Genomic DNA, 14344 nt, shown 5'->3' on the forward strand with positions numbered 1-14344 from the left:
CGGGGCCCTGGCCTGGAGCCCCCCGCGGGACGGCCCCGGGGCCAAGGGCTTTGCGGACCCTCAGGCCTCCCCGGGCCAATTGGGGAGGGTCCTCCAGCTACAGCCCTTGGGCCGCGTGTCCCCGCGACTCTCTCTCTCTTCTAGGTCCCAGGAATCTGGCGGCCCCACGTCTTCCCTGCGCCGTCCCCACCATGCCCCTGGCCTCGTCACTCCCTGAGCCGCATTTCTAGCCGTCCAGGCTGCATCTGGTGGGGGCCTCGGTCTCTCCCGGAAATCCTGATGAGAGTTGAAACCACCTTTAACAAACTTCATTGTCCCGCAGTCCTGAGGGGGAAGGAAATGGGCAGAAAGGGGAACAGTCTTACTGGGGTGCCTGGGGCCGGTGACCCTGGGGTCTCTGTGTGTCCGGAACACCTCCGGTGTGGGGAGTGAGTGCTGAAGACGGTGTGCTCCTGCCCTGGCTTCAGGGGTCCCCCTCCAGGGCACGCAGAATGGTCCCCCAAAGTATCCTTTCCAGGGGTCTCTGGCCCCAGCCCCCCTGCCTCCCAGGCAGGCTCCAGGTGGCGAGTGGCCCAGAGGGAGCCCGAGGGTCCTCTAAGGAAGCGAGGGGCATTCCCCATGATGTCCTTGGTCCCAAGCATGTTGAGGGACCTCGGTGACATGCCCTGTCTGGGCAACTGCAGCAACTTCTCCACCCAGCGATGCCGGTGCCACTTCTCCTTGACTCTCAGCCCCCCACCCCCAGGCACCTACAGAAAGGAGACATGGGACCCAGGGATGGGGAGGGCCCCAATGGAAGCCCAGGCCTGGGTGAGGACAGGGTCCCCCAAGCATGGTAGCGGTGGGGCAGAGTTTCCTCCCAAATGCCCCCTTCTGTGCCCCTGGGCACCTCGGGCACTGGTGCCAGTTCCTGTCTCCTCAGAACCCTGCAGACAAGTGAGGCTCAATGTCCAGGGGACAAGGAGCCTGTAAAAGGCAGGTTCCCCTTGCCCTTATGAAGCTCATCACTGCAAGGGAGAGGCTAAATCTGCTTGTAATTGTGCCTAAGTCTCCCCCTGGGTACCTCTTTGTTGCTCTGATGTGGCCTCTCTCTCTAGCTGGGACAACTCGGCAGGTGAACTCAGTGCCCTCCCCCCTGTATGGGACCTGACTCCCAAGGGTGTAAATCTCCCTGGCAACGCAGGATATGACTCCCGGGGATGAATCTGGACGCAGCATCGTGGGATTGAGAACATCTTCGTGATCAAAAGGGGGATGTGAAATGAAATGAAATAAAGCTTCAGTGGCTGAGAGATTCCAAGTGGAGCCGAGAGGTCGCTCTGGTGGGCACTCTTATGCACTATATAGATAATCCTTTCTAGGATTTAACGTATTGGAATAGCTAAAAGTAAATATCTGAAACTATCAAACTGCAACCCAGTAGCCTTGACTCTTGAAGATGACTGTATAACAATGTAGATTACAAGGGGTGACAGTGTGGTTGTGAAAACCCTGTGGATCGCACTCCCTTTATCCAGTGTATAGATGGATGAGTAGAAAAATGGGGACAAAAAACTAAATGAAAAATAGGGTCGGAGGGGGAATGATTTGGGTGTTCTTTTTTACTTTTTTTTTTAATTCTTATTTTTACTTTTTCTGGTACAAGGAAAATGTTCAAAAAACAGATTGGGGTGATGAATGCACAACTATAAGCTGGTACTGTGAATAGTTGATTGTACACCATGGATGATTGTGTGGTATGTGAATATATCTCAATCAATTGAATTAAAAAAAAAAAAAGGCAGGTCCCCTGGAAACCCTTGCGGACTCTCCGTGGCCCGCGTAGGCCCTTCCAGGCCAGCCCTGGCCGCCCACTCACCTCTGTCCCATGTTCCAGCTTGTCCCCAGGGCGCCCCGAGCCTGCTCCAGCAAGGTTATCCACGTGGCCCCCAAGGACACGCTTGGTGAACCTTCCAGGAGTCTGAGAGTTGACAGTGGCGGAAGGAGGGGAGGGCTGAGGTCGGGGGAGGGAGTGAGGAGGAGCTCAGCAGCAGAGTGTCCCCTGGGGCGGGCGTCCCGGCGGATGCACCTGCACGTGCTCGGGCCACGAGGAGCTCCGTGGAGGGGCCAGCGGGCTGGGGGGGGGTCAGGGGAGGGGCCTGCCCAGGAGGGACCCTGGCCACGGGCTTTGCCACGCAGCTCCCAGGGGTGCTCTCCTGGGGTCAGAGGCAGGTTCTCCAAGGCTTGGGTGGCTCACCAGGGCCCCTCGGCCACCCTCCATCACTCGCCCCGTCTCACCTGGCTCTCCTCCACCAGGATCCCAAGGGAGGAGAGGCCTGGAAGAGAGGCTGGAAGCAGTTGAATCAGGAGCATGGTGCCTGGTGCCCAGGAGGGGCTCTTCCCGAGGGAGCCCCAGCAGCTACCCAGCACGGTGTCCCCTGTCCAGGGCGGGTGCCATCATCGTAGGGGCCTCCAGGGCACATCCCCTAGAGGGTCCTGGAGCCTGAGTGTGCGCCTGTGTCCTCCCCCAGGGATGGCTGTATCATTAGGATGCTCTGGGCCAGGGGGGGCATCAGTTCAACCACAGCCCCCCATCCTGCCTGCACTGCTGAACCCCATTTCCACCCAGCTGCCCCTCACCCTGGTGAGGCCTGTGGCACTTGGGGGCCTTTAAGACACTGCCTTGGGGATGGACAGTCCTGTTGCTGCAGGAAAGGGCCAGTGACGGGGACACAGGGGACCCCTGAGTCCAGAGAAGGCCCCGGTGAGGGGTGGCTGGGTGCTGGTGAGCCGGGCTGCAAGGGCAGGGGACAGCGCCGCTGGCTGAAGCGTGGGGAGGCCCCGGAGGGTGAAGGGCAGGGGTGAAGTATGAGGGAGGATGCTGGAATTCCTGGGGTGCTGTACTGGGTTGACTTGTGTTCCTAAAAAGACGTGTTCAAGCCGTAAGCCCCGGCACCTCAGAATGCACCCTTATTTGGAAATAGGGTCGTTGCAGATGTGGTTAGCTAAGATGAGGATGCTCTGGAGCAGATGGTCCCGAATCCAGTGGCTGGTGTCCTGGACAGGGGACAAGAGCCGGGAGGCAGACCCACACGGGGACGGTGGCCACGCGGCGACGGAGGGAGAGGCCCGAGTGGTGCAGCCGCGAGCCGGGACCCCAGGACCTCCGGGAACCACCAGCCGCTGAAGCCAGGAAGGGTTCTCTCCCAGAGCCCTCGGGACGGCCTGGGCCGGCTGACAGCGTGGTTTCGACTGGTGGCCTCCAGAATCAAGGTCTGTTGTTGTGGGTGCCCCACTTCGTGGCACCGTGTTACGGGAGCCACAGGAAACAGCTCGTTGAGGCTGGCTACTGTCGGCCATGGGGGTGAGCCTGGGGGCAGCGGGAGGGGTGTCCTGAGCTGGGAACTGGAGCCGAGGCCCCCACCCATTGGGGCTCAGCCCGCCCGCTGCCCCTTCCTGTCCCTTCCTGAGCCCGCAGGGCCCCCAGCCACACCTGGCTCCTGCCTTCTTATATATTCCCTGGAGAACTGGGGGCTGGGGCGGGAGAGAGAGGGGAAAGAGAGCGACGGAGAGCAACTGGCCCCAAGTCCAGACGGTGTGACCTGGCAAATCACCGGGTTCCCCCCAGACTGAGCACAGGCCTGACCCCCAGCCCTGCCCATGACGCTGGGGTTCATGCCTAGCCCTCTCGGTGACCCTGGAATTGACCCCCAGTCCTGCCCATGACCTGGGATTCTCCCTCAGCCATGTCCCCTACAGGATGACTCTGGCCGCTCTGGGGGGCCTGGGGTGGGGCAGGAAGCCGGGGACTTCAGAGGGGATCTCGTTATTCAAGAGGGGAGCAGCTGGAGGAGACCCTGATTCGCAACAGGGAAAACTGGTGACCCCCACCACGCAGACAGCAGCCCCCAGGTGCGTCCTCGCGGCGTCCACCAGGGGTGCCGTCGGACGCCCTCGGGCAGGGGGTGCGGGCGGGAGAGGAGAGCGCCCCGCACCGGCCCTGGGCCAAGGGGGCTGCGGGAGACCCTTCCCGCCCCCTGAGTTCTCCCCGCTGCTCCCAGAGCACCCCTGCTCTCCGCACCCCCAGCCAGGCCTCCCGGTGCTCCCCCGGCTGGGGTTCGCCCGTGCAAGGCCCAGCCTGGGCGGCACCCGGGGATCCCCCCCAGCAGCCCCGGGTGCTCGGTGGGAGCGGAAACCCGGCCGGGACCCGCAGGGTGGGGCGCTGCCCCGACTCAACCTCGGCCTCCCTTGGTCTCCTGGTTTCTGAGACAAACGTGGGTTTATTCGTTTCGCGGAGTGCCCACAGCACTGTTCTGCTCCGCGTGGTTCACAGGGAGTTGCCAGGGCCTCCGGCTCCCGGTCTTCCCGCATTTCAGTGGAGCATGACCTCAATCCCAGGAAAAGGCCTGAGATTCCACGCCCAAGCCGGCGAGCTTGGATACGGTTTGTCTGCTGTTAGTATTTCCCCATCTCCTTCCATCTTGTGTGCAATTTCTACCCAGATTTATTCTAAAAATAAACATAGAGAACAAGAAAATTGCAGACACACCCAGAAAGGAGATGCAGAAGTGACATTCCTTACCTCCGCTCATTGGGATATACATGTGGAACGTGCCTGCTGGGACACTGCCTGGCTCGCAGGTAGCAAAATATGTCCGTGAGCAGTGACGTCTCTTTTGAAGTCTGCAAAGGAAACAAGTTTCATGAGACTCGCTGATGCCCTATCGGGATGAAGGCACCGCACAGAACAGTGTCCCCCAAAATTCACAGCCACCCCGAACCTCAGTGTGCGGCTTGTTTGGAAACAGGGTCCTTGCGGATGTAATTTGTTGAGATGACGTCATCATGGATTAGGGGGGACCCTTCTCCTTAGAATAAGATGGACATGCGGACACAGAGACCCAGACATGGGGACAGGCCACGGGGGCAGTCGGAGTCCCGCTGCCAGAGCCAAGGAACGGCCGGGGCCCCCGGGGCTGGAAGGGGACAGCTGGAGGGAGCTGGCCCTGGACACGCCTGCACCCGGGTCTCAGACGCGCCGCCAGAGCCTGGGAGAGCAGGTGCCTGCTGGGCGAAGCCCCAGCGCGGGGGCATTTGTTACTCAGCCACACGGACACGCCGCCTGCTGGAGATTTCGAAGTCTGCACCCAGAAACGGCCCCCGAGAGCTCCTGGAGACGACGGCATCACGCAAGAGCCAGTGCTTCTCAAAGCAAATCTAACTTGAGGGCGTCAGAGCAGCCCTTCTCGGCATCCTCAGCCAGCGGCCAGGGGAACCTACCCCCATCAGCCCCCTTCCTGGGCCCTGCCCTGCTCGCGGGACCTGGGAGAGAAAGCACGCAAAACCCCTGCAGGCAGGTGACCCAGAAGGGCCACGAGCCTTCCCAGCCACGTTCTGGTGGGTCCAGGATGTTCCTTTTTGGGTGACGACAAGTCTGCCATCGCCGCAGCGCAGGAGGAGCATGTCTCCACCTTCACAAGGTCACGTCGCAGGCAAGGTCACACGCTGGGCACACACCTGGACACTCGCGACCCCCGCCAGGTGCCTGCCGGCCCTTCCTCCTGATGGGGCTTCCCGAGCCGGCTGGACTTCGTCTCTTCTCAACCCTTTATATTATTTCACTTGGAACGCTTTTTACTGTGGAATTTTAAGGGTATTCGCAGAAGTAGACAGACTAGCGGGAGGACACCCAGCGCCTCCTTGTCACCCAGTGTCAACCATCACCAATGTGTGGCCACACTAACGTCCCCTCCACGTCTGCACATTTCTCTCGTGCAATCCGCTATATTTTTTTTTTTGGCTGAAACTTCTGGAAATTTCTCTCTCTTCAAGTTTATCAATTCATTTTTTAGTTGCCTCCATTTGCTTATTCCACCTTCTGCTAAAATGTTTTATTTCAACAGCAATCCCGTTTGTAACTTCCACAACCTCTTTCTTCTTCCCTGGTGGCTCTGGTCCCATGCGATTCTTCTTTACTGCTTGTAAAACCCTCTGGAAGCTCCGAGGGTACCAGCTGGAATTTTCCAGGTTGTCTGCTGTCCCGTGGTTTCCTTGCTTTCCTCTGGGGTCAGTTCAGCGTATTCAGCTCCATCCTCCTTGGGCCTGGGTGGGTTTTTCTGCAGCTCCAGCCCACCCTGGTGCCCATTCACATCCACGGCTCAGCCCCAGGAGCCAGCGGGTGACCTCGGACCCTCCTCCCCTGCCTGCTCCGGGGAAGGACAGCTGCCCCAGGGGAGCTGCGGGGCCTGTGCCAGGGCAGCCGGCGGGCAGGGAGGCCGCGAGCTCTCGGGGTGGTCAGAGGGGGCCGCTGTCCCTAGGGGTCCTGTAAAGACCACCTCTTAGCAGGGCCTGACACGGAGCCGAACCCACATCCACCCAGTGAGGCCGTGTCCTGTGCTGGAAAGAGGGGACCCAGCTGCCGCCAGGCCCTTGTTCCCGAGGGAAGTGGTGGGTGGGGGAAGGGGCTGCAAGGGGCCGCCGGGACCCCTGAGTTGCGCAGGAGAAAGGCTCTGACCGCCGTGGTCTCTGGCGCCGGGGGACACCCCCTCCAGTGGGGCCCCGGGGCCGTCCCGCGGGGGGCTCCAGGCCAGGGCCCCGCGCCCGGACCCTCACCCCCAGGGGGCGCCCGGAGCGGGAGGGCGCGGAGGGGCGCGCGGCGGCGCGGGGGCGGCCATGGGCGCGCGGGGCGCGCGGCTGCTGCTGTGGCTGCTGCTGAGCCGCGTCGGGCTCGGGGGCGCGGGTGAGCCGGGGCGGGGCTGCCGGCCGGGGCGGGCCGGGGTCGCGGCCGGGGCGGGCCCGCGGGGCGCCTCACCCTCTGCTGTCGCCCCGCAGGTTCCGAGGAGCTGGCGGTGCTCTCAGGTAACGGCGGGGACCCGGGGGAGGGCGGGCGCCTGCGCTCCGGGCGGGGTGGGGGTCCCCGGCGGCACCTTCCCGCCCGCGGCACGGCCCTGGGGGGGTCGCGCGGGTGCCCGGGCAGCCCCTTCCCGCCCTCGGGGCGCGGCGGGCCCGGCCTGTGCCCAGCTCAGCCGCGTGTCCGTCTGTCCGTGCCAGCGCCGTGCGGCCACCGGGATATCGAGTCGCGCGTGGTGGGCGGCAGACGCTCCCTGCGCGGGCGCTGGCCATGGCAGGGCAGCCTGCGTCTGCGGAAAGCCCACGTGTGCGGGGCCAGCCTGCTGAGCCGCCGCTGGGTGCTCACGGCCGCGCACTGCTTCGAATCGTGAGTCTAGGAAGGGGGTGGGACGAGAGGGGCGGCCTGGGCACCAGGGACGGGGGGCTGCCCGTGGATGTATACTGGACTTATCCTGAGCCTCACGAGTTGGTGTCCCCAGAGAGAACTGGGCAGTTTCTTCCAAAATGTTCTTCCAGAACATTCCCACATACTATGTGTATATTGCCCTTCTTTTCCTTTTACCCAGTGGTGCCTGCATCCTGTCCCTCAGGGGTCCACCTTGCTGGGGGTGTGTGCTGGGGCGTGGGGGTGACTTAGCCGAGTAAGAGGTGGGCTCAGGGAGCCCGGCCTGGCCTGGGAGGCCACCCTCAGGGAGCTGTTTGATCTCCATCCTGCTGCGTGTCCCACGTGGGCACCTCTGGATCTGCTCCTTCCCTTTCAGGCCACATAGGGGTGTCCTTGGAGGACGGCCTCAGTTTACCTACCTAGAGGGCCCAGGGAGGGAGGGGAGACTAGGGGAGAGCCGTGCCCTCCTGCTCTGCTGCTGCAGGTCCTGGGGTAACTTGTGGCCTGTCGGGGCTCACGGCCTTTCCACTGGGGACCCTGTGGCCTATGAGACTCATTCGCTGACGGTGGCCTCTCAGACAGCAGGACGAGCAAGTGGGTGTGGAGAGCCACAGGTGTGCTCCAGTGCAGCCCCCCAGCCACGGCCCCCGGCTGCTCTTCCTTCTGCAGGTCCAACGACCCCTATCAGTGGACGGTGCAGTTCGGCGAGCTGACTGCCTACCCGTCCCTGTGGAATCTGCAGGCCTACTACAACCGTTACCAGGTGGAGCGTATCATCCTGAGCCCCAAGTACCTGGGGGCCCCTCCCTACGACATTGCGCTGGTGAAGCTGGCCTCCTCTGTCTCCTACAAGAGTCACATCCAGCCCGTCTGCCTCCGGGCCTCCTCCTCCGAGTTCCAGAACAGGACGGACTGCTGGGTGACCGGCTGGGGGTTCACCCAAGAGAATAAGTGTGAGGCTGGGGACAGCAGGGTCTGGGGGAGGGCGTGGTCCCTGTCCACGTGTGCCCTGCTGCACCAGCCTTAGCAGCCCCCCGTGTGGTCGGTCACAAAGCCAGGGCCCCTCCTGCTGGCCTGCTGAGCGTCCTCTCCCCACCTGCCCCCAGCTGCCAGGGCGGGTCTGTGCTGACCACCTGCTTCGTGTCCATTTCCTCTGGACACTGTGGGGCAGAAGCGGGCATTTGACAGGGCGGCCGGCTCCCAGCCCGCAGGGGGTGGGGGTTCGGGGACCACGTTGTCAGAGACGCCACAGGAGTTGTTTTTTCTTACTGAGATGTAATTCCACAAACCATAAAATCTACTCCTCTCAGGTGTGCAATTTGGCACTTTTCAGGATATTCACAAATTGTGTGCCATCACCACTATCTAATTGCAGAACATTTTCATCACCCAGAAAGAAACCCCGCACTCCTCAGCTGTCACCCAGTTCCCGCACTCTGACACCAGCCGCAGGCACAGACTCATCTCCTTTGTCTCTAAGCATTTGCCCATCCGGGACATTTCATGGAAACAGAACCAACAATCTGTGCCCTTTGTGTCTGGCTTCTTTCACTCAGCATGTTTTCGGGGTTCATCTGTCGTGCGTCCTGGGCCAGCACCTCATCCCTTTTTTTGGTAGAGTGATACTCCGCTGTGTGGGTTCCCCACATTGGGTTTATCCCACGCACCCAATAAGGGACGTTTGGGTTGTTACCACCTCGTGGCTGGTGTGACTAGAGCTGCTCTGGGCACTGTGGACCGGTGTCTGTGGGAACACCAGTATTCCGTTCTCCCGGATACTTATGCGGGAAGGAAATTTCCAGGTCATATGGAAGTTCTAAGTTGAATTAGAGGAACCACCAATCTGTTTTCCACAGCAGCTACACACTTTACATTCCCACCGGAAATCAACAAGGGTTCCAGTTTCTCCATATCCTCATCAATACTTCTTATTTTCTGTTTCTTCTTATTATTTCATGGTCATGCCAAGTGGTATCTTATTGAGGTTTTGATTTGCATTTCCCTAATCGGTAATGATGTTGAGCATGTTTTCTTGTGCTCACTGTCCATTTGTATATTTTTGGAGAAATGTCTATTGAAGTCCTTGGTCTGTTTTTTAATCAGGTGGTTTGTCTTTTTCTTGTTGGGTTGTAAGAGTTCCTATACACTCTGGATACTAGACCCTTATGTGATAAATGATTTGCAAATATTCTGCCCCGTTCTGTAGATTTTCTTTTCGCTTCTTGATACTGTCTTTTGATGCACAAAAGTTTTAATTTCAAGGAAGTGCCATCTGTTTAATTGTGTTTTTTTGCTGCTTGTACTTTTGGTGTCATATCTAAGAGTGCATTGCCAAACCCAAGGTCATGAAGATTTGCCCCCATGTTTTCTTCTAAGAGTTTTAGTTTTAGCTCCTGCATAAATGTCTTTGACCCATTTCAAGTTACTTTTCGTCGATGGCAGGAAGAAGGGGTCCAGCTTCATTCTTTGGCTTCAGCATGCCCTGCTATCTGCCTGCCGTTTGTTGAGGAGACCACACTTTCCCCTATTGAGTGGTCTTGGCACCTTGTCACAAAAGAATGGACCATAATGTGAGGGTTTATCTCCTCATCCGCAATTCCGTCTATCAGTCTATGTGTCTATCTTTGGGCCAGGACCACACTGTTTCAATGACTGCAGCTTTGTAGTAAGCTTTGAAACCAGGAATTGTGTGTCTTCCACCTCTGCTCTTCTTTTTCAAGATTGCTGTGGCTATTTGGGGCCCATTGCAAGTCCATATGAATTGCAGGATTGGCTTTTCCATTTCTGCCAAAATTGTTGTTGGGATATTGAGAGGGGTTGCATTGAATATGTATTTCGCATTGGGGGTGTTGCCATCTTTACAATGTTTGGTCCTCTAGTCCTAAAACATGGGATGTCTCTCCATTTATTTAGGTCTTCTCCACATTTTTTGAGGTACGCTTTGTAGTTTTTAGTGAAATAAGTCTTGCATTTGCTTAAATTTATTTCTAAGTGTTTCATCCTTTTAGATGCTATTGTAAATGGAATTGTTTGCTTAATTCACTTTCAAATGGTTCATTGTTAATATATAGAATAGAACTGACTTTTTGGGTTGTTTTTTTTTCCCTGCAAGTTTTTGTTTTAACATTTTTTATTGGGAAATATAACATATATGCAGAAAAGTGATAAATTTCTAAGTACAGTTTCACAAGTAGAAATAGAGCGAATTTCAAAGTATAGTACGTGTTACAGTCCCACAGTTTCAGATACTCCCTTCTAGCTGTTCTAATACTTTAGAGACTAAAAGGAAATATTTATATAATGATTCAGTATTCATAATTATTTGTTAAATCCTATCTTCTCAGTTACAACTCCTCCCTCTCATTTGATCATTCTCTCAATCTTCAGCAATACTTGGGCAATGAGCATTCTAACTTCATCATGTTGAAAAGGGGTGTTGACATACAGGGCACGGGGATGCAACTGGTTGAGGTTTGGAGAGACTGATCCTGCAAATTTGCTGAAAACATCTGCTAGCACTAATACTATTATGTGATCCCCTAGAATTTTCTCTTTATATGATCACGTCATCTGAGCATAGAGATAGTTTAACTTCTTCCCTTACAGTTTGGATTCCTTTTATTTCTTTTTCTTGCCTTATTGCTCTGGCTACTCCAGTACAATGCTAAACAGAAGTGTTGTTATTGACATAATTTCTATCTTTACCCATTGAAGGCCTGTTGATCAAGGTTTACAATTATTGTGTATACATTCGTCTTTAAATCATATAGTGAAAAAAGAGCAGTTACACACCAAAAACACTGATTTTTATACTTATCTTTGTAGTTACCTTTACCACTGTCCCTCATTTCTATGTATGACTTTGAGTTACTCTCTAGTGTCATTTAGTATCAGCTGGTAGGGTTCCCTTTAGCGTTTCGTGTAGGGCAGTGAACTTTCTCAGCTTTTGTTTATCTGCAATGTCTGAATTTGTCCTTCATTTTTGAGGATTAGTTTTGCTGGATACAGAATTGTTGGTTTGCAGTGTTTTCTTCCAGCACTTTGAATTTGTATTCCCTCTGCCTGCTGGCCTCCGTGGTGTTGAAGGGAAATCAGCGAATCTCATTGAGGGTCCCTGTACGTGATGAGTTGCTTCTCTCCTGCTGTTTTCAGGGTCTCCCTGTCTTTGGCTTTTCGCAGTTTAATTATGATGTGTCTTGGTGTGACACTCTTTGTGTTGGTCCTCCTGTGCACCCACTGAGCTTCTTGGATGTGTCAGATTCCTGTCTTATAAAATCTGAAACATTTTCTACCAACAAGTCTTAAAATATTCTCTCTGCTCCTTTCTGACCTGTGGGGTCTGGCACCCGGATCCTGCACCTGGACTGTATTTTGCAGAAAGTCGTCTCTGCCTCGTCGGCCCTCGTGGTGCATGCTCAGCCAAGGAGCTCCTCCCAGCTCAGGCCAGGGCCTTCATCTCCATTTCACAGAGAGGGAAACTGAGCCCCAGGGAGGAGCGGTAACCGGCTGTCCCCCCGTTTGGTCTTTCTGTGACGTTGCTGAGCCCCACAGTGTGCTGGGTGTTGGGATGGAGCTGGGGAGCCGTGAAGGGCCACTTCCCAGGGAGGCCCCTGCAGCCTGTGCCCCCTCCCCCAATGGCAGAGGAGACGCTCAGGTTGCCTCTTTCTCTGTCCCCAACAGTAGAGAAGTCTCCCTATAGGCTTCAGGAAGTGCAGGTCTCCATCATAAATATCTCTGCCTGTCATAACCTGCAACAACAGCCCGATTTCCTCTTTGACATGGAGAAAGACATTTTTTGTGCTGGCAGTGAAAATGCAAGCAGTGATTCCTGCAGGGTGAGTGTCCCCCGCCCCAGCCCCCCAGGGCCTTGCTGACCCCAAGTGTCCCTCCCCTCCCAACCCCAGAGGTTATCCGTGGAACACACGCACAGCCCTTGGAGACCCAGTGCGTGCCCCTGGCTTCTCCTTTCCCTTGAATTGTACCCCATCCGATCCTCCCCCACCATGGGGGGTGGGACTGTGGCTCCACTTTGCAGGTGAAGAAACTGAGGCTCGGGTGCTGCCAGGGACTGGGGCTGGGGATTGCCCCCGAGGCTGCCCGGCTCCACCGTCCCTCCTGCACCCCGGGCCTTGCCCCCCCACCCCCGCGCCTGCCCCGGGCCGGGCTCACACTCGCTGCTCCCCAGGGCGACTCGGGCGGCCCCTTGGTCTGTGACGCCGACGGGCTGTGGTTTCAGATCGGAGTCATGAGCTGGGGAGTGGACTGTGGGCGGCCCAACTGGTCCGGTGTCTACACCAACATCAGTGAGCACTTCAAGTGGATCAGGAGCCTGGTGATTGGAAGCGGCTTGCCCCGTGTGGACCCCGGCCAGCTGCTTCTGGTCCCCATTCTGCTCTGGGCGCCCTTCCTCCTGTGGCTGCTCTGAGCCCACAGGAGCCCGCCAGGGGTGGTGGGCACGGGGCACCCACGGTCGGGGCCACCTGCTGTGACAGGTTTGTCTCTTCTGTTAATAAATACGTGTGCATGCTCGAGGTGACGCCTTGAAGAGGTTGTGGCTGCTCCACCCCTCCCCGCCCCTCACCCACGTCCAGTGCAGCCCCAGCCCCGCCCCTAATGCCTAAATCTTTGCTCACCCACCTGCCAGCTTCAGGGCTGTGGGTGCAAACGGCAGAGCCCACCCTGGTTAGTTTAGTGGGAACAAGGGATTAGGGAAGGACGTCAGGGGCTGCAGGGTCTTTGGGTGGCGGGGGGTGCCGTGTGGGAAACTGCTCTGGATGCTGGATGCTCCTGGCCTTACCCTGAAGGCAGCCCTGGGCTGAGGCTTGGGTGTGGGTAGTTTATTTAAGGGATCGTCCCAGGAAGCACCAGTGGGGACATCGAGGCAGGGGAGGAAGAAACATGCGTCCACCCCCATGGCCCTTCAGACCTGCCCTCCTTTATCACAGTGACCCTGGGCTGAGCGGCCTGTCCCCTCCTTACAGGCTCAGCAGACAGGGCCATTTACGCTGCCCATTTCCTCCCAGGGGACTTGCTCGCCCTGGGGAGTGGGGTTCATTGCCTTTCGGAGCACAGCAGCTGAGATGGGTGGACAAGCTTCCTGGTTCCCCATAAAGAATGCCAGAGGGGTCAGGACAGAGCAGTGCCAAGTGACGCCTCTCTGTGACCCAAAGAGAGACCCCAGACATCACAAAATGCAGCTGCTCACTGGGGTCTGGGGGAAGCGTGAAGGGGCTGGGGTCTGGGTGTGTGCTTAGGAGTCCCAGGGGTGGGATCCCCAGAGACAGGCCGGAGTACAGGGCTACTAGGGCTGTGCTGGGATCAGATCCCCCCCACAGTCTACCGGTGCCCCAAGCCCAGGCTGTCTCGACCCACCACCCCGCCGCAGCTCCCTGCCTGTCTCCAGCCCCCCACCCCATATCTGCCCTACCCGAGTCCAGCTGGAACACAGCCCCTCCCCCAACTGCCTGGGCTCAGCCCATGGGCCTGGGCCTAGGCCAAGCACGTGACATACATCTCACCTGCCGACTCTTGGGGTGCCAGCATGAGCCCCATTTTACAGCAGAGCACACAGGACCCCAAGGACTGAATGACCTGCTCGAGGCCTCCAGCTGGCAAAACCAGACAAATCTGCTTCACACGTGGCACTGCAGCGCCCGGCGCCCCTGGGTGGAGGTTAGGAAAAGGGAGCCAGAGCTGGCTGCAGCCTCTGGGGCCACATGGGGGGGCCTCACATGCACCCCACCGGCCTTTCACCTCTCAAACTTGGCTCTGGGGAGCAAGCTTGGATACGGTTTGTCGGATGTTAGTATTTCCCCATCTCCTTCCATCTTGTGTGCAATTTCTACCCAGATTTATTCTAAAAATAAACATAGAGAACAACAAAATTGCAGACACACCCAGAAAGGAGATGCAGAAGTGACATTCCTTATCTCCCCTCATTGGAATATACATGTGGAACGTGCCTGCTGGGACACTGCCTGGCTCACAGGTAGCAAAATATGTCCGTGAGCAGTGACGTCTCTTTTGAAGTCTGCAAAGGAAACAAGTTTCATGAGACTCGCTGATGCCCTATCGGGATGAAGGCACCGCACAGAACAGTGTCCCCCAAAATTCACAGCCACCCCGAACCTC

At 57.3% G+C, this 14344-nt stretch overlaps 1 protein-coding gene across 1 annotated transcript; it reads left to right on the forward strand.

Moving 5' to 3' along the window:
• The first annotated feature begins 6651 nt into the window (after positions 1 to 6651).
• On the forward strand, positions 6652 to 12723 carry LOC119517784 (testisin-like). Its single transcript, XM_037814778.1, has 6 exons — positions 6652 to 6718; positions 6811 to 6837; positions 7030 to 7195; positions 7883 to 8166; positions 11894 to 12048; positions 12399 to 12723. Exons 1-6 carry the CDS (start codon positions 6652 to 6654, stop codon positions 12636 to 12638), a joined length of 939 nt encoding a protein of 312 aa, XP_037670706.1. The 3' UTR covers positions 12639 to 12723.
• The last annotated feature ends 1621 nt before the right edge of the window (positions 12724 to 14344 follow it).

Source organism: Choloepus didactylus, chromosome 21, assembly GCF_015220235.1.
Source record: "Choloepus didactylus isolate mChoDid1 chromosome 21, mChoDid1.pri, whole genome shotgun sequence".
NCBI classification, from domain to species: Eukaryota; Metazoa; Chordata; class Mammalia; order Pilosa; family Megalonychidae; genus Choloepus; species Choloepus didactylus.